Genomic DNA, 20526 nt, shown 5'->3' with positions numbered 1-20526 from the left:
CTGTATTGACTCCTTTAATCCTCACACAACATTCTGAGGTAGGCACTCACATTCCCCTAGGTGCAAACTCTCTGACCCAATGACCACAATGGCTCTGAGCCACCGTTTTTCTGTTTCCTAAAAGAAAAAAGTAAACTCATCAAATTGTTAGTTTCACTAATACTGATTCACTTACTTCCAAGTGGGGAGACCCAGAAGGCTGAAAGAGAATCAAGCAAATATGTAATTAGAGGTCACATCTCTGCCCCTAAATTTCATAAAACCCCTGCCACCCAAAGACTAGGTACAGAGGCAGACCCTGATATCAGAAAACTCTTTCTTTGAAAAATGCTAAGCTCACCACATCCATGTCAAAAAGAATGAGGACTTGGGTTCAGTAGCTTTGGGGCTCCTCAATAAGAGCTCCTTCGTCAAAGTGCTGCTTCTTTTTAGTGGAACTGGAGGATTTGGAGGGATGGGCAAAGAAGGATGGAAGAAATCGAAAAAGGCTTAGTTGCTGCCTTCCAATTTATGTTGCAATAATGTCTGTCCCAAAGATCCAGTGAGAGAGCAGTGGAGAGAGAATCAGGGGGTCTGAACATAGAGAATGCTGACTGAGCCCCATTCTATAGGAACAAGGAGACCATTCATCCAGATGTTGCCTGCACTGGGCTGGATGAAACATTAGTCTTACTTACCTGCGACGCTACAAAGAATTTCTGCATTTTCCATGAAACCAGTGAGACTCCCCATCTCCCCCAAGCTCCCTTGTGCATAATTAAATCTCCATAAAAGAACCCAAGTACTAAATATCTCGTTAAACCAAAAGCAAATCCATGCAAAAGATCCCTGGTTTTTCTCACTCCCTCTGGGATGACAACCACATTATCATCACAAAGCTGTAAAGGACAGTGCGTGAGAGACCCAGGTTTTAGCCTCTGGGAAATATGATAGCTAAGTCACCCTGGCCACCCCAAAAGTTAAAGAGATAGGACCACGTATAGACTCCCACATGTTTAAAAATGCCCAAGGAATGTTCATTGACTACCTGTGAAATCTCCATGTATGTTATTCTCCAGTTTTCAGACTTGCCCTTCAGGACAATGTTATTAACTCCATGTTGAAGAATAGGAATTTGTGATTCTGAGAGGTTAAGTGACTAACCAAAGGTCACACATCTAGCAAACGAATAGGGATGTCAAGGATTCAAGTCCAAGTGTGTGGGAGGCAACCTTGCTGTCTTTCCAAGTAACCAATGTGGAAGGCTGTGGCCCCTGGGCCCCCGTAACTTTCCCTTTGTGCTGTTTGCTAAAATCCTGTGATGCGTTTCTTTCTCCTGTCCTGTGCCCTGAGGTGCCATTCCTGTTGGGAAAAGGCAGGATAGAAGAACACAATCTGTTTTCAGGGATTTTTAATTCACTTTAGCTATCAAGCACAAAAGAAATCGAATTGCTTCTGAGCATGAGTGTGAGCCAGCCCAGGAGAAAAAACAGAGTCTGCCAACCAGAGCCAGATAAGCAAAGCACCTGCTGCAAATTGTTCCCCAGGAGCTGCAGAGGCAGGATAGAAGAGAAGAAACATAACAATGAGGTCCTAAGTTCCTACACATTGCAAAAATGCCTTTGCTTGCATCATCTCATTAGATCCTGACAACTGGCTTGTGAGATGAGAGTTTCCTCGTTTTGATCAATGAGGGAACTGAAATAAGAAAAGACAAATCATTCACCCAATGCCCCAAAGCTACAAAGTGGTGGACCCGTGATTTGAACCCAGATCTTCTGTTATTAAATGCTCTGCTATTTGTGGGAAAGTATTAGCACGCTCACTGTCACACTGTAGATGTACAATTTCTTCCTTCCTCAACGCTCCACCTGTTCCTTTTCTAATGGCTGTCAAATATTTCAGGATTTTTAGTAGGGTGAATTTTCTGTCTTCCCTCCGCCTGTATGTTCCCGTTGGAAAACTAGCCCTATACTCTTTCCACTACACCAGCCAGAGATCCCAACACAACCCAGAAGGAAGTCCTCGAATTCTCTCCATTTCGTAACAGGAATCACAGAGACACAGATATGCTGAGGGACTTACCTCCTAAGCTGTTGGTCAGGCATGTCTTCCCTGAAATCGTAGAGCTGTATGGAAGTGTTCTTTATAAACATGGATTGAAACTCAACCATGTACATTTCCTTATTCAGAAGGAAAGTCCTAGAAGTGGCCACCCAAATTTGCACACTGCCCCATGGCTAAATTTATACAGAACCCCAGCCTGCTCATCAGATGAATCCCCTGTCTTTATTTGGCAACCTTTTTCTGTTCCTCCCACCTTTAGGCAAGCAGCACAAAGTAATAGTCATTCTAGAAGAAATCATCAGCCCTCATTAAAGTAGAACCCCACCTATGTCCTCTCGGACTGGTGTGCCGAGCTCAGGAAACAGGCACAGAATTTGAAAGGACCGGAGCTAGGAAAGGTACCATACAGAGGTATTTCAGGATGCCTGGGGGCTATTCCTTTGGTTTTGTTTTCATCCACTCAGTATCCCAGTCACCGTAACTCAAGCTCAGTTGCAAAGCTGCTATCTGAGAACGACTTGCCCCATATCTGAAAGCCCTCAGTCATAAACCCCTCCCTTATTCTAGTTCATATCCTGCCCCCCAACCGCCCCCACCCCGGAATCACACTCACCAGACTCCAGGAGGAATTGGCTGAATTGTCAGTGAGGTCCCTGCCTTTCTGAGGCTGCTGTCATCCATTTGGCATCATTTATGCTCTAGAAACAGTCATCATAAAGAAGCCAGTTCTTTTTGGATAACTGTCGTGTGCAAATCTGGTCACCCACCTGGATGTTGTCTTGTCTGTGGACCCCAGTCCCTGGCACGTAGTAGGTGCTGAGAAGTCTTCAGTTGAAATTTTAAGCCCTGCCTTATGCTGCTGGCAACCATAGGAATCCCATTTTAGCACGTATCCACACACATACATTACGTGTGTGTGCGCGTACACACGGTGTACGAGAAAAACCTTGTCTTCCAGTCATTTGCACCGTGGGGCCCCTGTTGTTGTTGTCCAGACACTGTTGGGAAACTTGGTTGTAGATGTAGCCTGGCTGTGTTTATTTTTACTGTTTAATAAGACGGTAGAACACTCCTCATTTTTTAGTCTCTCTGCCCTTTCCTATAGCTGCATTCTGCATTCCTTGGTGAACCCCTCTCTCTCACTTTCCTTGGATCCCGCCTGTCCAACTAGGAAATGTCTCCCAGAATTAGTTGTGTTCAGTTACTTCATAAAACACGGATTGCAGAGTAGCTGTCATCTGAGTGTGGTGCAGACACCAATGTTAAAATTTTGGCAGACTCGTCAGGGTGCACCACTGGTTTCTGCAGTAGTCCAGGGTCCGTGTCGGTGCTGGGACTGGTTCAGGGCACGTCTAAGAGGTGTGACTATAAACTAATGAGCCTGACTTTACGTAAACAAACACACCAGAAAGTCTACAATCCAAACGAATGTTATCCTTTAACAGGGTCCTCATGGGAGACCCCACACTTGCTCCAACAGTGCTGCCATTGCTCTAAACACTTTTGGATTTGTCCTCAGAGCCAGTTTATGAGAAAAATCTGACTCGTTGCTTAGAGTCACACCTGATTTTTGTTCCAAAACAGCATTGCTCAGCGCCATCACCCTCCGTGTTCACCAGACTTGGCTTCAAATGATTTAGAGAGGTTTCCTGAAATCAAATCCACCCTCAAAAGACAAAGATTTGCAACCATTAAGGATAAGTAAGGAACAAGCCTTAGGCAGGTCCCTAAAATGAGTCCCCGGGTATTTTTAGCTGCTAAATTAAAATAGGTGTGCAGATCCTCACCCTGCGTTACAGACTCGCTCCTCGAACCTCATCTCGTCCTGCTCACCCCTCACCCGTGACACGCCAGCCTCCATTCTGTTCCTTGAGCACTCCATGCTGTCTTATCAGAGGGCCTCTGTATTGTTATTCCCTAGGCTTGAAATGATTGAATGCTTTTCATCTCCATCATTACATGGCCAACTCCATCTTAACATTTCAGCTTAAATGTCACATCTTCAAGAGAGGCTTTCTTTAGCCACTCAGCCCAAAGTTGCTTTCTAATCACATCACTTTATTTTAATTTCCTACATAGCACTTAAATCACTCTGATGTTTTTTCTCCCTGTTTTTATTTGCTTATTTCCTGTCTCCCCTGCATTAGAAGGTAAGCTCCATAGAGCAAAATTTGTCTCCTTCATCACTGTATCCCCCGCAAACAGTAGACACCCAATAAGTATGTGTTTAATTGAACTGAAGGACTCAAAGGTTACTTCTACTTCTTTTGAAGGGTGTGAATATATTATTAATTTTGAAGGGAATGGTTTTACCAAATGTCGACTGCGTTTATCCTTTGCTTCTGAATAATTATTTAGCCATCAGGTGGCCACAGACTAAGTTCCAGTCACTTGCTCTTCAAGAGTCGATAATTGTCCTTTCATTCTTTTGTTTTTATATTTTTAATATACATGCAACACAGAATATATTCTCCTCATCAAAAATTAGAACATTATAAAGTTAAAAGACACCTTGGTCAGCGCACCCAACACATTCGTGTGTACATGCATAGATACATAGATGGTCTAGGTTCCCGTCCCTAAGTTCCTCCAGCATAACCACTGCTATCATCTTAAGGCATGCTTGAACTAGAGGATCCACCTCCAAGCTTGCTGAGTGACTGTTGGTGAGACCTGTGTCCCTTCCTGCAGTGGTCTCTCCACACAGCACTGCTCCCTAACATGGCATTTGGCTTCCCCCAGAGCAAATGATCTGAGAAAGGGAAAGAGAGAGAGAACTAGCCAAGATGGAAGCAACAGTCTCTTTTATGACCTAGTATCAGAAGTGACATGTTCTCATTTCTGCTGAATCTCATCGATCTTGAAGACCAGCATAGACCAGCCCTGGTACAGTGTTGGAGGGTGCGAATACCAGGAGATACACATCACTTGGGGCCCTCCTGGAGGCTGGCTATCCCACTACCTCTCTGGGATTGTTGAGAATTAAATGTCATAGGTTTAAAACATTTCTCTGGCACATTGTAAATGGTTAAAAAACAAAACAAAACAAAAAACTGTTAACCAATATAAGTCTCAGACACAAAATAAAACCACCCCAGATTTTCTGGTAAAGAGCTGAAATATTTGACCCCATCTACTGTATAGTTTGTGTTGTGAAAACACTGCCCAATATAAGCACTTTTTAAAGTTTGTAGGATTTTATGTTCTAAAAATACACTGTCCACCATAGGAGACACTGGCCACCTATGACTGTGGAGTACTTGAAATGTGTCCAGTCCAAATTAAAATGTGTCTTAAATGTAAAACTGACACTGAATTTTCAAGGCTTAGGTACAAAGAAGGATATAAAATATCTAATTAATAATTTTATGTTGATTGCATGTTGAAATGATAATATTTTGGATCTATTAAGTTAACTCAAGTATATTATGAAAAGTAATTTCACCTCTTTGTTTTTGCTTTTTTAATGTCACTGCTAGAAAATTTTAAATGGTGTGGCTCACACCGTATTACTGTTGGACAGCACTGAAAAATTAGCAGAAGATACAGTTATCTGATTTCACATTTAAACTCCCTGTGACATCATTGGGTAATCTACTTTGGATTTTCTAAATAATTTCTTCAGGTGTTCTGTGTTTGTTTTAGAGAAAATGTCCACTGGCCCCTGGAGTTTAGGAGGCCTAGGCAGGAAGTCCCTCTCTCTGTCAATGGCTCTGGCTTCTTAAGAGCAACAGTTACAACTGAAACTATATAATATAGGCTTTGTGGAGCCACATTCTGCCAAAAGTAGCAGAGAAAAATGTTCCAGAGCCCCATGTCCAGGATGGAATGAATTCTAGGAGAAGATAGTTGACAGTAATGAAAACGGAACGTTTAATCTGCAAATCGCTGAAACCTTTTTGAAACCACACTCTCAAAGTCCTTGGAAAAAAACCTGAAAATAAGACAACAGGTTGATACCCAAGTGAAGCCAAAGTGAATTTTGAGTCTTGAACCGTAGCGAAACGGGTAAATTGCAAAATTTATGTTTTGAGTTTTGCTGGTATGAGAGTTTTTGAATTTAAAAAATATTTAATTATTGGAATACCTCTATGTTGTTTCTTTTGACGTTCCTACCAGGAAACAAGTCAGTTGTGAGGTTGTTAGAAGGTTGTCACTTATGATTAGCAAAGATAAATTTTATTAACTGCTATTCTTGGTTGCCCAGAGGATATTGGCTTACAGTGAAAGGTTTATACCCAGGTGACCCTGTTTTCTCCTTTGAAATAACAAATAGGGTTGAAATTGACACCACTTAGTATGTATTTTTGAATGGTAGCTAGAACAGAAAATTTTTATCTGGGGCAGGAGATTTTTTGTTTTGTTTTTGATGGAAGAACACAGAGCTATTTTATAAAAACAAGTATTTGGTTTATTTTTGTGTGCCTCTAAAAAATATAACACAGACCAATGCACGTAATAATAATAATAATACAAACCTCTGCAAATTGAGAACCTTCTATATATAAGATTATCACAAGGCTGCCTTGGTGAGACGTGAGTTCCTCTCACGAAGGAAATCATACAGGACCAAGGGTACCAAGGGTACTGTCGGAAGAGGCACCTAAGGCTGGTTGTAACGATCCTTCTAACCCTGAGATTAAATGGTTGTCTTAGTGCCTCGTTTTTCTCATCAATAAAAACAAGGAAAATGCTAATAACAATAGAAAAGTTGTCACTAAGTTGCAAGGTGGCGTATCATTAGCAATTGGCGAACGTATTTATTTTTTTAAGCAAGCCAAATTAAAATTAGTTGACATTTTACCCTCAATGTATTTTCAAAGCTTTACGCATTCATCAGCCAGGCCCAAATTCACCAACTGCAGGGTAAGGGCAAAACTAAGAAAGAGTAAGGCCAGTAAGTAATTGGCAATCAGTAGGTTAGATTCAGATGGTGAAGAAAATCCACTCCGTCTGATTATTATTTATCTCGGGATTTAAACAGTAACCGTAATTGTGTTCTTTGAACACCAAGTTCCTGCCCTTCCCCCACCCCCACCCTGCAGTTAATTAGCTGGGCAGGTCTTATAACAAATACCCACTCAGAAACACTGGGTGGTAGAAATGCTGTTGATAATTAAACGCCACAATAGCATGGAGCCTAATTCAGGAGCCGCCAAGTGGTCTTGCCCCAGCCGGACTGCCCACCACACACTCACAGACCCTCCATTGTGCTGGCTGTGGCTGTGCAGAGGGATAGTTGCTTGGCTGGAGAAGGAATCAACTGTAGTAAGAGAGAAAAGACCAAACCTGGCAAACATATCCAGGAGTTCTGGACTCAAGGGGAAAATATCCAGAGGGTAGAAGTGAAAGGGGAATGGATCCAAGAATAAGAGATGTGGATGGACGGGAAAATCAATCATAAAGTAGACATTATTAGCCTTTCCAGTTTCTACGTCCAACCAACCAGAATGAGTTCACCCATCTTCTGCCCAATAGAATCAGGCAACTGGAAAACTACAATGCATATATAAACAATAGGTTGGTTTGCATTCCATTTGGATTTAGAGGAAGTTCACCGAGTTTTTTAAGGTTTTTAAGAAACTCTTGAATCATCATCCCACCTCCCTGGGTATCAGTTTCTTCATCTTTAAAAATAAGGGGGTTGAAAAGGTCCTCATTCTGGCGGGAGGGGAGGCAAAAATAGGAATGGGGCTCCCAGAAAAATTTCCAAGGTGTCAAAAAGCCTAACCTATCACATCATTACTTAAGGCCACATAGCCTAATATGATTATTGTATTTACTGGCCTTCCCTTAAAATATTAACCCAGTTTGTTAGGTTTGATCAGCCAATACTGAACAGATGCTTCTACTGGTTGTTTTAGAGGTCATTATTAATAGAGAGGAAAAATGATTACTTTAAGTCAGTTGGTTTGGTAGTCAATAAAGAAAATCTTTCAAAAGAGAGTATTTTATTAGACTATTAAAAAATCCATAGAATAAAAATAATAGAAGATTTGCTTCATGAAATGGTTTGAAACCACTGGCTCAGTTAGTGCTTCTCTTACTTGCTTCTGTTAGAAAAATTACCTCTAACAGAAGCAAGCTGAGTATACATATTCCCAGGAGCACCTGGGGACTTAGCCTAGAAAGGGAAAAAAAAAGAGACATCTATGAAGTCTCTCTTATTTTTTTTTTTTAATCATCATTTTTTAGGAAAGTGTTCCATTCTTCGTCATGAAAGTGTTTGTTTCAACTTCTAAATAATGTGCTTTCACCAAAATCTGCATGGAAATGTTGACGTATTTATTCTGTGGCTTCAGAGGTGCCCACTGCACCCCCTCAACACCATCACCATATTATGTTGCAGGTTAGGTATCTCATTTTGAGAAGCACAGGGATCTAGATGACCTTGGAAAATGCCCTTGGCTGTAAAACTCTATGTATCTTCCTTGTCAGTCTATGAAGAGTTGAAATCCCTACATCTTGAAGATGTGGAATCCCTTTACCCCTAGAACGCAAATGGCATCAAGTCTGAAGCCTGGGAGTAAAGGGAAGTCTAGAAACAAAATGTGTTGTACTGGGAAAAGCGGGAGAAATTTCAGGGGGAGCCCAGCACAGCTCAAGAGAAGCTGTCCATCTGAAATGCCACCTGGAATTCACACCAGTAATAACTGTTGTGGATATAAAAATTAATAGGGGGGATTTCATAGTATTAGAAAAATTTATTTTTATAAATCATGTGTCTATCACCCAAGTGTTGACGCATGCATGCAATTCAAACATCAGGCGTACAATAAAAAGCTCACTGAATGACTTAGCAAGGACAATTCCCCCATTTTCTCCATAATTTGGAGTGGAAGAAGGGAGGGGGGAGTGGGTAGAGGGTGCAGTTACTGGGTCAATTAATCAACCTGAAAACTGTGACACAAACTCTGACGCCTAACCTATGTCTAAAAATACACAAACGTATACGAATTTGTTTTAAACTGTCAATGCCTATATTTAGGGCCTTCCCAGCAAGGCTATAATGAGACTGTGTTTGAGGGCTTCAGTCACAGCAGACTCTACCATTAATCTGAAGTTAGTTAAATTAACAGCATTTAGTACTGACTTGTCAATCTCACTGCTCCAGGAAATTGCACCTTGAGGCTACTAATATTGCCAATTTTTCCACAGGAGTATGCGCCTGCATGTATGTGTGTGTGTGTGTATTTTTTTTCTCCAGAACCTCCGTGTTCATACACCATCCTTGCTTCCCTATATCCACAGCACTTACATTATCATTTATTCTGGCCTCCTTTAGCCTTCCCAGGGGATTCTGCCTAGTGTAGCTGCTCAGTGAAAGAGTTTTTTAGCTTTATATTTGTTTGTTTATTTTTCTGTCATGGCTCATGACTGAGGCTTTAAAAAAAAAAAGAAGTGTGACAGTATTTAGAGTGCATGATTGACTGCTACAACAACATTCATTAACCATGACAAATCTGCAGCAAAACACAGTCCTGAGTGTTCTAAACAGCAACTTTAAAAAGAAAGAAGAAAGAAAGTCAAAGAAAAAGATTCCACTAATTTTTCATTGACCTCACCTATAAATACATTTAGACTGACGGTGAGCGGGAAGCAATCATCAATTAGTATTCATTTCCTGTAATTAATGCAAGCATGCCTATGAACACAACAGAATATGAATATATAACCACCTAATTTCCATTTCAAAATACACCTAGCAAATTTTCACTCGCGTTATCTTCACAGTATTTTCCCTCTTAATTAGAAGAATGAAAGGGTTGGATTTCCTTCCCACCCACCAGGGGGAAATAGAGTTTTAGTCAGAGAGAGAGTCAAACACATGTCGGCGACAGATGGAAAGAGCTTGCTTCTGATCCGTTTCGTTATTTGTGTGATCCTCTACTGCACGCACATGCTGAGGCTGTCCTCACTTCTTTATCACTAACCAAGAAGGGCTCCACTCAAGTGACCCAGTGGCCACCCGTGCAGACTCCCAACCTGACACAAGAATGTGAGATATTCTATCACTGACACGAACGTTCACTCACACAAGGGCAGGTTGGGTAAACAACACGATGTGAATCAAATAAAGACGATCACACTTTGACTTCGAGCAGAAATATCAAGCTTGACCACCTCTCTCGGTGAGAGGAGCTAGTATTATTACTTGCTCTCTGGGGCGCAGGCATCTCCAGAAACCGTCAAAGGTCATACTGATCAAAGGGCAGTGTCTGATCACAGCCCAGCCGTCCAGCCATCAGAACTCATTAGTTCTACTGTGGCAGCAATAGCGGAATCCTTTGTTAGCCATAAATAAATTGATTAATAACAACAAAATTACCACTAAGACACACATATGAAGATGTCTAGAAGCAGGGAAGAATATGACAAGAACAGAAAATCTGAATCAGGTTCTACCCAAAACGACAAAAAAAAAAAACAAAAACACACATCTTCAGCAGAATACAACTTGCCTCATGGATGACTCTTCTTAAGGCCTTCCTAGCTCTACAGATCTTCTGCCCCAAGTGTTTGTCCCTCTGAAAATCATGGAAACAAACATGTGCAGAAGTGGTCCTCATACTAGTGGAATTCTGATTAACTGTTAACCCTAATTAACTGTCCTCCTCCTAGTGGAATTCTGATGAGCTGTTCTAAGCAGCTATTCGGGCCAGGGGCAATACCTTACATTGATGGATTTACTATTTAATCCAGTGGTGTCACCAGTTGGACTTTCTCACAGTAAGATAGTTACTAATGAACAGAGATTCCACTTGCCCCAGGCATTGTTAAAAACCCATAGTCGATTCCCAGATAGCCTGCCAACGAAGCATCATTTCCCTGGAAAGGAAGGAGTCACCCCATTTCTTTCCTTTCAGTTGTCAGCCTGGAAAGCCGAGCCATGCACCTCCACACGCTGGTGCAGGAAGCCCAGGAGAGGGTGAGCGAGCTGTCTGCTCAGGTGGAGCATGAAGGATTCAGCCTGGACAACACAGAGAAAGAGAAGCAGCTGAAAGCTTGGGAGTGGAGGTACCGACTCTACAGACGCATGAAAACCGGCTTTGAACACGCCAGTGAGTACAAGCAGAGGTCTCGTGCATTGAACTAGACCAAACCTTGATCTGAGACAGCCAGGCCTCCTTTTCCTGATTTTTTGCAACTCTACCGGGTCATGGATGGCCCTGGTCGGCCTATTTGGAGTAAGGGCTCTGGGAGGCTGTAAAAGGACCTTTTGTCTTGCGGGATTTTCTGACTCCTCATGGGTTCTCTCACCACAGCCGTGAGGCTTCGGTGCTGCTGGCCTCTGTCCACCACATCACACTCATCTAGCACTTTCCACCCGCCGCACCCCGATACCTAATGACCTGCATGCTCTGATGCCCTAAGTGGCTGTATTTGCGGAGGTAGGAGGTGGAAAAATGCTTCAAACTCAAGTTTAAGTTGTTTTCAGCTCTGCTATCTACAGTTTATATAAACTAAGCGTAGTTACTACAGGCAACAGAGGACAATCAACCCATTAACTATGCTTTTGTCTGTACTTCCGTTCTCTTTACCAAGTCTTCTTGTTAGTTTAAGAAAAGCCTTGTTTCAAGATAATACTCATTAGCACTGGAAGGTACTGTTTAGTGCTGCCCCTGATTTAAGAATTCCTATAAAATCCCAATACTTGTGAAATATTAAACTCTTACAACAAAGTGATCTTATTTAAACAACAATGACAACAACAAAATTAGACTTGAAAATTTAAATATCAGTAAGGAAAAGGCCAGTTCATTAGTTTGGGAATTACCTGTCTCTGCTTTGTGATATAAACAAACACCAACAGCAGTGAAATTCTTGTTCTCTGACCTAGTGTTGTATACGAAATGCCAAATCTAGGCCTGATCCTTTCCCTTGAAGCAAATAGCTGAAGCAGCGTTAATGAAAGCTCACTTCTAACATTAACCATCTCTTCAGCAATGCTGGTACATGTTTTTTTTTTGGTTTTTTTTTTAATAAAAGGCATTCAGCAATTTGTTTTAATAAATGCATTTACTGTTGTACCTTGTTTAGGACAGATTAATACAAGAATCAGTCAAATTTTTGGACTTGATGCCATTTTAAAAAATTCTAAACTGCAAAATATCTTCTGGATGTTAAAAAATTCCTAGAAATATCAGAAGTCCTTTAAAACATGAAGTTAGTGGACGTGACATTTGCCCATGAATTCTTTCTTAGAAAACTCCTCCTTGATGTAATAGGATGCTTTGTGAGAGCCAGGCGAGTTAGCACTTCATACTGGGAAGAGCCCAGAACTGGGCATCTGAAGCCACGGCCTTTCATCCTACCTGTGTCTTCGGTGTGTCCTTGAATCAGTAATTTGGCCTCTTTGGGCTGCGGTTTCCTCATCCTAACAGTGGAATACTGTTACTCATTCTTTCTACCCAACAGGGATGCAAAAAGGCTCTAATGAAATGATTTACAGGGAAGTCCCTTATGAAATAGACCAGTCTCTCTCTACAACGTCGGTTCCTGCTAACACTTTCTGGCCTCCTCCCCACTGGTCCAAGCCCAAAACTCCTATTGTGTTCCAAGATACTTTAGGAAGGCTTAACTGGTCTTACTTACCCCTTCAGAAGATGTTCTAATGCTCAAATAAGACCACAATGGCAACAAATAAAGGCCATGGAGACTTCTGATGAAAATGTTCAAAAGCAAAAGCTATTAGGCTCTACAAACAAATGTTTCCATAGTGTGTGTTTCAGGGTATCCTTTGAAGAGGCAGGCACATTGTTTGAAAAGGATTTGCTGTGTTAAGATCCTTGTGTTTTTCCTTCTGTCCCAGGAGCCCCCGAGGTGCCAGCCAATGCCTGTCTCACGGTAACCAGCAGCACATCACTCACTGTCAGCTTTCAAGAGCCTCTGAGCGTCAACGCAGCTGTAGTAACCAGATATAAAGGTACTGGAACTCCAGACACTTTTTTCACTGCTCCTTCTTAAAAAAAAACAATCTATTGTTTGGGGCTCAATTGTGCATTTCATATGTTTGTTTTTCCCGCTGCTGGGATTTTTTTTCATCCCATTTACTTTTGAAATTGAAATATTTCCATAGGCATTCACACACACGGCACTAAGGCGACTGAGCATATGTCTCAGACTCAATATTAATACTAGTATTCCATTCCCGTTCGCAGAGGGCCTGCCCCAGCATAGCGTATGGTTAGGGGCGGGACTGAGTAGGACACAGTAAAGAATCAGCCTGATTTGAGGGGCTTAGAGGCTGAGATATGGAACATAAATGGGGGGCGTGCAAACCAATAGCTGTAATAGGTAAGGAAGGTTGAGAGTTAAAATAACGACAACGTTGGAGGTCAGAAAAGAAAGAGAGGTGGGTAAGTGATAGAATCAGAGAGGCCCCGGGGGAGCGGTGGCATTTGGGCCTAGCTTTCAAGGATGGCTGGGGTTCGAACCAGACGACACTGGGAGGTACGTGAACTCCAAGTGCAACAGGGAACAGTGGACACAGGTGTAAAAGTGAGAGCAAACAGGGGAGAGTGAGGGAGTTTGCAGTGGCTCCAGGGGAGGGCAGGGTTCTTGAGAAAGCACGGTGAAATGTACCATCAGAGAGTGAAACTAGGGTCTGGACGTAGGTGTGGAATAAGGCTTGAAGTCAAGACTAAAGAGACTGGGGTTTATCTGATGGACTCCGCAGACCACTGAACAAGACGGAAGCAAGGTCAGAGAGAGACCTGAAAATTTTAACAACACTGTGTGATGTATTGGAAGAGATGTGGACATAGAATAAAGAAACGAATTAGGGAGCGGTTCAGGAGAGAGGCCATGACAGCTGGACCTGACAGCTACAGCAGCTCTGAGCAAGGAGAGAGAACACTCACAGGAGAAAGATTTCATGGAAAAGTTACAATGATAAAGCCAAGGCTTACAGAGCACCTGCATGTGCGCCAGGCACTGTTGAAAGCCTTTATATGCATTATAAGGCTCTATTCTTCACAACAACCCTATAAGTAGATACTGTTGTGGTTCCCACTTTGCAGATGAAAAAAACTTGAAGCAATGAAGTTAAGGACTTGCCTACAGACTCACAGAAGAACCAGAAATACCACATTATGTTGACTCTTGAATGTGGTGGGCAAAAGCGAAAGAAATGTTTTCCTGATTGATGAGGATATACGAAAGCACCCTGAGCAGTCCTAAAACCTGATAGAACTCTCTACACATACTGCAAGATGACAGGCCACCACGCAGGCTTTCTCTGTTCAGGTCACTACTGAGCCTTGGGCCGCAAAAATGTCCAAGTAGCATATGCCTTCCTTTCTCCTTCCTAGGGGCTGTTCCCAGGAGAACCTCCTGTGTCTGCAAACATTACTCCACCCACATAGCTTTCTGAGGTACTTGGAATTTTCCAGATAACTCCACTGTGTTTGTAATATCATGAGTAAAATAGCTTTGAATTGGTTTTCACTTTGGGTTTTCTGAATCACTCTAAGAGAAGGTAGCCTGAAGCTACTAGCAACTGCAGCTAAATGAAGCCACCAAGAATGGCTGCCCCCAGCCATCCTTTGATACAATTCTGGTACGTTCTCCTGGTTGCTGAGACTTCCTGAAATTCAGAGCAAATGTTTGCAGAGCAACATCAGACATGGGCAGGCCTCCTCACTTTCTCCCTCTCTCCAGCTCAGGGCTTTGATGAAGGGTTTCATCAGTGCTGCCCAACTTGACATTGTCTTCCTACATTTGATGACTGAGCTATCAGGAGCTAATTTATCCAGACTGTCAGCTCTTTAATACTTGACCATCATGCCAGCAAATTCCATCAACATTCACGCATTAGCACACATCATCTCAGGAGATTTGCGTTTGGGTGCTGTTGAAGTGAAAGGTCACAAGTGGGTTCTCTTAGTGACTGGAGGGTCTTAATTAAGCATTATAAATAGAATTGTCTGTTGCATTGTGGAGAAGGCTTCCTTGTGTTAATTTTTAAGGTCGTAAATTGAGTTCTTAACCTGACCGCTCTCAAGGGTTATTTAAAACAGCTGCCAGCCTACTGTACCCTGAGACGGTAGGACAGTTTTTAAATCAGGGTTGAAGTAATTATGTAATTATGGAAATATTAGCAAAATTACCCTGAGACAAGGCTAATTATTTTGTTTGCTTTAAAAAAAGAAGAAACAATTCAGAAATCCACAGAATGAAACGGCAATTATCCAATTGGTTAGAGGGAAGGCTTAACCCTGCAGTATTTAGGGTTTGGCAAAAACATAACTGTTCTCCAGAATTTCTGGGTTCAGCAAAACCTCAAGCCTATTTTGACAACTGGATGTTTTCCCCCTTCATGCTTAAGCCAGTTCTTGAAAGAAAATCTGAATCCTTCTGTTTCTTCTTGTTTACACTCAACTCATCAACATGCTACCCCCACCCCACCGGAAAGTTTGTTAATATCCGGAAATCTTTTTAAGAGCATCTCTTGATATGCCTTCTTCAGGCCCCCGGGGTCATGCACTCGGCCAATTGCCATCCCAACTCGGAGATTAGAAGAGTCAATTTCAGCTTAAAACTCAGAAAACAGTTTTGTTCAGACACTCCCTGAACTTTTCTGCCTGCATCTTCCGTGAAAACAGGAAAACAGAGCTAAAAGAGCTACGGTTTGTTTCCAGGTGTTCTCCTCCTTGGATTCAAAGAGCACTTGCATCTTTTGGTCCCATCTCACCAATCTTCATGACTTACAGAGAAAAACTAGGGTTATTTCAGAGGCTTTGATCCTTTGGACAATTGCCAGAGCTTCATTCCACATTTTCTCCTGTCTTGGGTGACCTACCTGGAGCTCTCATTTGCAAAGAGTATGTCATTTCTCTGTAGTCCCAAAGCAGAAACACCTTTTCCACAGTGATCTTACTGCTCTTTGCAAGACGGGGAGCCAACAGGAGGGTGTCCTTTAACAGGTGCAGTGCAGCATCTGTTTTCCATCCTGAGGATGAATTATTTTCTGACATTTTTTTTCTTAAAGCCTGCCTCAAAGTGGTCACACCTTAAGAGTCTGCCAGTTACAAGCTGCTGCAGTAGTTGCTCCAGTATCTGTGAGCAGAACCCTGGTTTGGGTCGTGCCCTTCCCCGCCTTTCTTCCCACCTTGTTCCCTAACAGATTAGAGACCTCCACCCTACTTCCTCCCTGCACAGGCTTTAATAGCAAATTATTTCACTGCTCTTCATTGGATGGCATTTTAAAAAATAAGTTAAAGAGCATTTTGCCTCGCAGAGATTGACAGGACCTTTCAGGAGCTGGTAGGGTATCTGCTTCTGCCAACCACCATCTCCAGTTTCTTTCTCAGCAGGAGAGGAAGCCAAAGAATTCTAGGGAGATATCTGGGGACACTGCAGCTTCTAGGAGGGAAAGTCCACCATTTGTACATTAAAACTCTCAGAGTTGATAATTTATAATGATAATGTGAGCTTGGTCATGACTTGATCACCTGGGCCATCTTTTCCTAAGACTTAAGAAAAACCTAACTTCACAGGGCTTGGGTGCACACTGCTTAGTAATTTATGCTATTTTTACCCCTTCTATTATTTTTTTCCTCCTATACGTTGTAGTTGGAAAGATATTTGTCTAACAAGAAAAATGCATTTGCATTAGAGAATATAATTACTTTCCATATTTAATTGAAGAATTAATCTGATCATAAGCATGAGGTAGCTACCTTCATTACTAGATTGAAATTATATAATTCCACAAAACAAAAATATTTATAACTTCATTTAGCCTGTTTGGGCAGGAGTGAAGCCAAAAGTATGCAGATGAGAGCAACTAGGAGAGACAGGAGATATTACGTCCAGAGGATTTGAAACTCAGTGGATTAACATTTTTTTGCGTGCAAGTGAAAATGCGGAAGTGAGTTGAGTGACTAAACGTATGATAAGTGTAAACAGCAGGTCCAGTGGGAGTGAGGAAATGCCAACACTACTCAAGAATCATTTCTCTGACCAGCTACAGCCTTGACGTCCTAAGTCCTTCTCCCACCCTCCACTAGTTACAGAGCTGTCAGGATCCAGCCAGTTTACTCTCCAACCGTCCTGCAGACCATCCTGTAAATCAGATACGTTGGGAAGCATATCCTTTTTGCATTTTCTTCATTTAGAAAAAAACATTAAACCCTCAAACAACCCAGTACAGGGTTATGTAAAAGAAAATATCCAGGTTCCCGGTTTCCCCAAGGTCACATCTTTATCACCGTTAATCTCTGTTATGAATTTAACAGTGTATCGTTACAAATCCTTCCTTGATGCACGTACACATATATGTACGTGCACACAGATGTATAGTTTTGTGTGCTCTAATATCATTTTATCTGTCTGATCCTACAGCTAGTTCTTGTCAATTCAACAATATCTCATACACATGATACACATCTTTCTGTGTCAGTGTGTTTGGGTCTTCATTCTCGTAAATGGTTGTATAGTATTCCTGTTCCCCTAGATGGAGGTGCCCTAATGTGCTTAAATCTTCTCCCACCGATGGACACAGGTGGTTCAATATTTTTTCCTATTATATAATGTACTGTATAATGTTGTAATCCTTGTATGTATCTCTTTTACCTGTGAGAATATTTTTTTTCTGGAGTGGAAAGGTTTGCATATCCACACACTCTTTCTCACCAATCTGCCTACAACTATGCTAAGCCCATATAGTAACTTCATAGTATATCTTAACACCTGGGAGGGCAGGTCCTCCCCGTGGTAATCTTGTTCAAAATGTCTCAGATATTTGCACATATGTTCTCTTTGAAATGAATTTTAGAATTGGCTTGTCAAGTTTAATTTTTAAAATCTTATTGAAGGTACCATCATATTCCTAAATTAATGTGGAGAGACTTCCCATCCACGAAATGTCTTCCTAATCAAGTTGAGTTTTACATACTTAGGAAAGTTTAATGATTTTATTTATATCGGTCTTCTTTCCAGTAAAGTCTCGTGCTGGATATATTTTATAGTTGTGGGGACTATTCATAAGTGAACTCCTTTCAAAATATTCTCATTAGCTATTGTGGGACAGTAGAGGAGCTATTTCTAATTTTTAAAAAATCTGTAGTTGGCTCCTTTACTAAACTCTCTTAGTAATAACTTTTTTTTTCAGTAGATTGTCTTGCATCTCATGAATTTTTTTATATCATCTTCAAGAAAGGATCATTTTGTCCCTTCCTTTCTAGCACTTTTCATTCTGTTTCAGATCTCAGTTCATTAACTAGATAGAGTCAATGTGAATTCTGGTTCCCACTACATTGTGTATAGTGCCTGGGGTAGCAGATATTCTTCTCTTGTACTTGCTTTTGTCAACATGCATCTGATATTTCACCATGAAGTATGATGTCTACTGTAAGTTTCTGGTAGATGCCTTTTACCAAATTAAGGAACTTTCATTTGGATTGTGATGATTGATGCAGTCAGTGTTGAACACAATTTGCAAACCTCCTCTTCGATTAGAACCCCCTGAATACCTCGAACGCCATATATTTGTGTCCTTTCTTTTAGAATTGGTGAACATTTGTCTATTTTATTGGTTTGTTTGAAGAATTAACTTTTTGATTCATAAGATCTATTTCTTGCTTACTTTCTATTTGATTAATTTCTGGCTTTAGCTTTGCCAAACTCTACTACTTTCTGTGGGTTTATGTTTTTATTTTTCTTTCCTACTTTTGTTTTTTATTTGAAAACTTAATTTACTCTTTTCTTTATTTTTCTTATTTTCTAATTTATGGATTTTATGGCTATAATTTTTCCCCTGACTACTGTTTTGTCCATATCCCAAAAGTTTAAAATCTGTTGCTATAATAATCACTTATTTATAAATGATTTGTAGTTTGTTTCATTCCCACCCTAGCCAGCTTTCAGAGGAGTCATCTTAAACTTCTAACTATCCATATCCATATTTTTTGCTATATTTTTTGCTGTTAATTTCTAGTTCTTATATTCAATAAGAAAAATTGTACATGTGCTATATCCTGTTGATTTTTTAAATAATCCTTCCTTGTGGCTAACCAGTAAATCCAATAAGTACCATACTTGGTGTTTGAAAAGAATGTGTTAACTCCATTGGGTATAAAGCATCAACGTGTGTATGTTGTTTAAATCCCTGCTGTTTTGTGAAGTATTTGTCCCTTTGATCTTTGATCTCCGAGAAGCTGCTTTATTTGTCTTGCTTAATGCTGTTTGCCTCAGTTTCCATTTGTAATTAGCATTACTTTCTATGCTTCCATTTGCCTGCTGTCTTTTCTGTCTTTTTTATTTTCATCCTTTCCATGCATTTGCAATCCATTTGTCTCTTGTAAGAAGTGTATAGTTAAATTTTCCTTACTCAGTCTGAGAGTCTCTTTGTGTACACCTTTTATTTATTTACTTATTTATTTTTTGTCCAAGGTGATATAAGAAAGGGATTAAAAAAACCAATTTGTACTGAAAGGCTTATTTATAATGAAAAACAACCTTAATTGGCTCCATCATTCGCATCCTTCTTTCTCTCGGAGCCAGCCACTTTTAATGCCTTTACTTCTCATAGTTACCCATCTACTTTAATTAATATGCTTCTATGGCTATTTTTTGATTTATCAGTTTCAGGTCTTATGTATGCCATTATAACTATAACAGAAATGAATTTAACTCTCTCATAACTCCACACTCATCTATGCTTTCCTATTCTCTGAACATACTTGTATTTCCATTTTTAGTTAAGTCAACTATGTTTACACTATTATGAGCATTAGGTTTTTGACACTGCAGAGTCAAGTAGTGTACTATGATTATATTTCCTTTCCTAAGTATTTTCCTCAAACCTCTAATTATCTTTTTCTCTTTTCTGCCCTACTTGCCATTATCATATTCAAAGTTCATTTCAAATGATCCTTTCACGCTGATTTTCCCAAGACTAGTACTTACTTTCCCTCTTAGAATACTCTCTGCTCATGTTTCACTGTGTAATGCTGCATAATAAAAATGCATTAGGTTTCCTTTAGGGAAATGCTCATTAAAACTACAATGAAATATTACTACATGCCTCTCACAGTAGCAAAAAATTTTAAATAGTGACGGCACCAAATGGCCAGGATGCGGAGATATCAGATCACTCATACATTGCTGGTGGGAATGTAAAATGATACAGGCACTCTGAAAAGCAGTTTGGCAATTTCTTAAAAAACTAAACATGCAACTACCACACATCCTACCAATTGCTCTACTGGACATTTATTCAATAAAAAAATGAAAATTTTGTGTTTGTATAAAAACCTGTACACAGATGTTTATAGCAACTTTGTTTTAATAGGCCCAAACTAGAAACAATTCAGATGTCCCTCAACAGGTGACTGGTTAAACAAACTGTAGTACATTCATACTGTGGAATACTATTCAGCAATAAAAAGTTACAATTTTTTTTTAAATTGAAGTATAGTCAGTTTATAATGTGTCAATTTCTAGTGTATAGCATAATGTTTCAGTCATACATAT

The 20526-nt window shown here is 40.6% G+C and overlaps 1 protein-coding gene across 1 annotated transcript in view; it reads left to right on the top strand.

The window, feature by feature from the left end:
* Positions 1-20526, top strand: part of ANKFN1 (ankyrin repeat and fibronectin type III domain containing 1) — a 289687-nt gene that overhangs the window by 166249 nt on the left and 102912 nt on the right. Inside the window, exons 6-7 of the mRNA XM_032498452.1 lie at positions 10914-11108; positions 12860-12973. Of these exons, the coding sequence (XP_032354343.1) occupies positions 10914-11108; positions 12860-12973 (309 nt within the window). The remainder of the gene's footprint in view (positions 1-10913; positions 11109-12859; positions 12974-20526) is intronic.

The sequence above is a fragment of the Camelus ferus genome, chromosome 16 (assembly GCF_009834535.1).
Source record: "Camelus ferus isolate YT-003-E chromosome 16, BCGSAC_Cfer_1.0, whole genome shotgun sequence".
Lineage (NCBI taxonomy): Eukaryota > Metazoa > Chordata > Mammalia > Artiodactyla > Camelidae > Camelus > Camelus ferus.
Note: the sequence above shows the minus strand (reverse complement) of the source record. Positions and strands in the feature narration are given on the sequence as shown.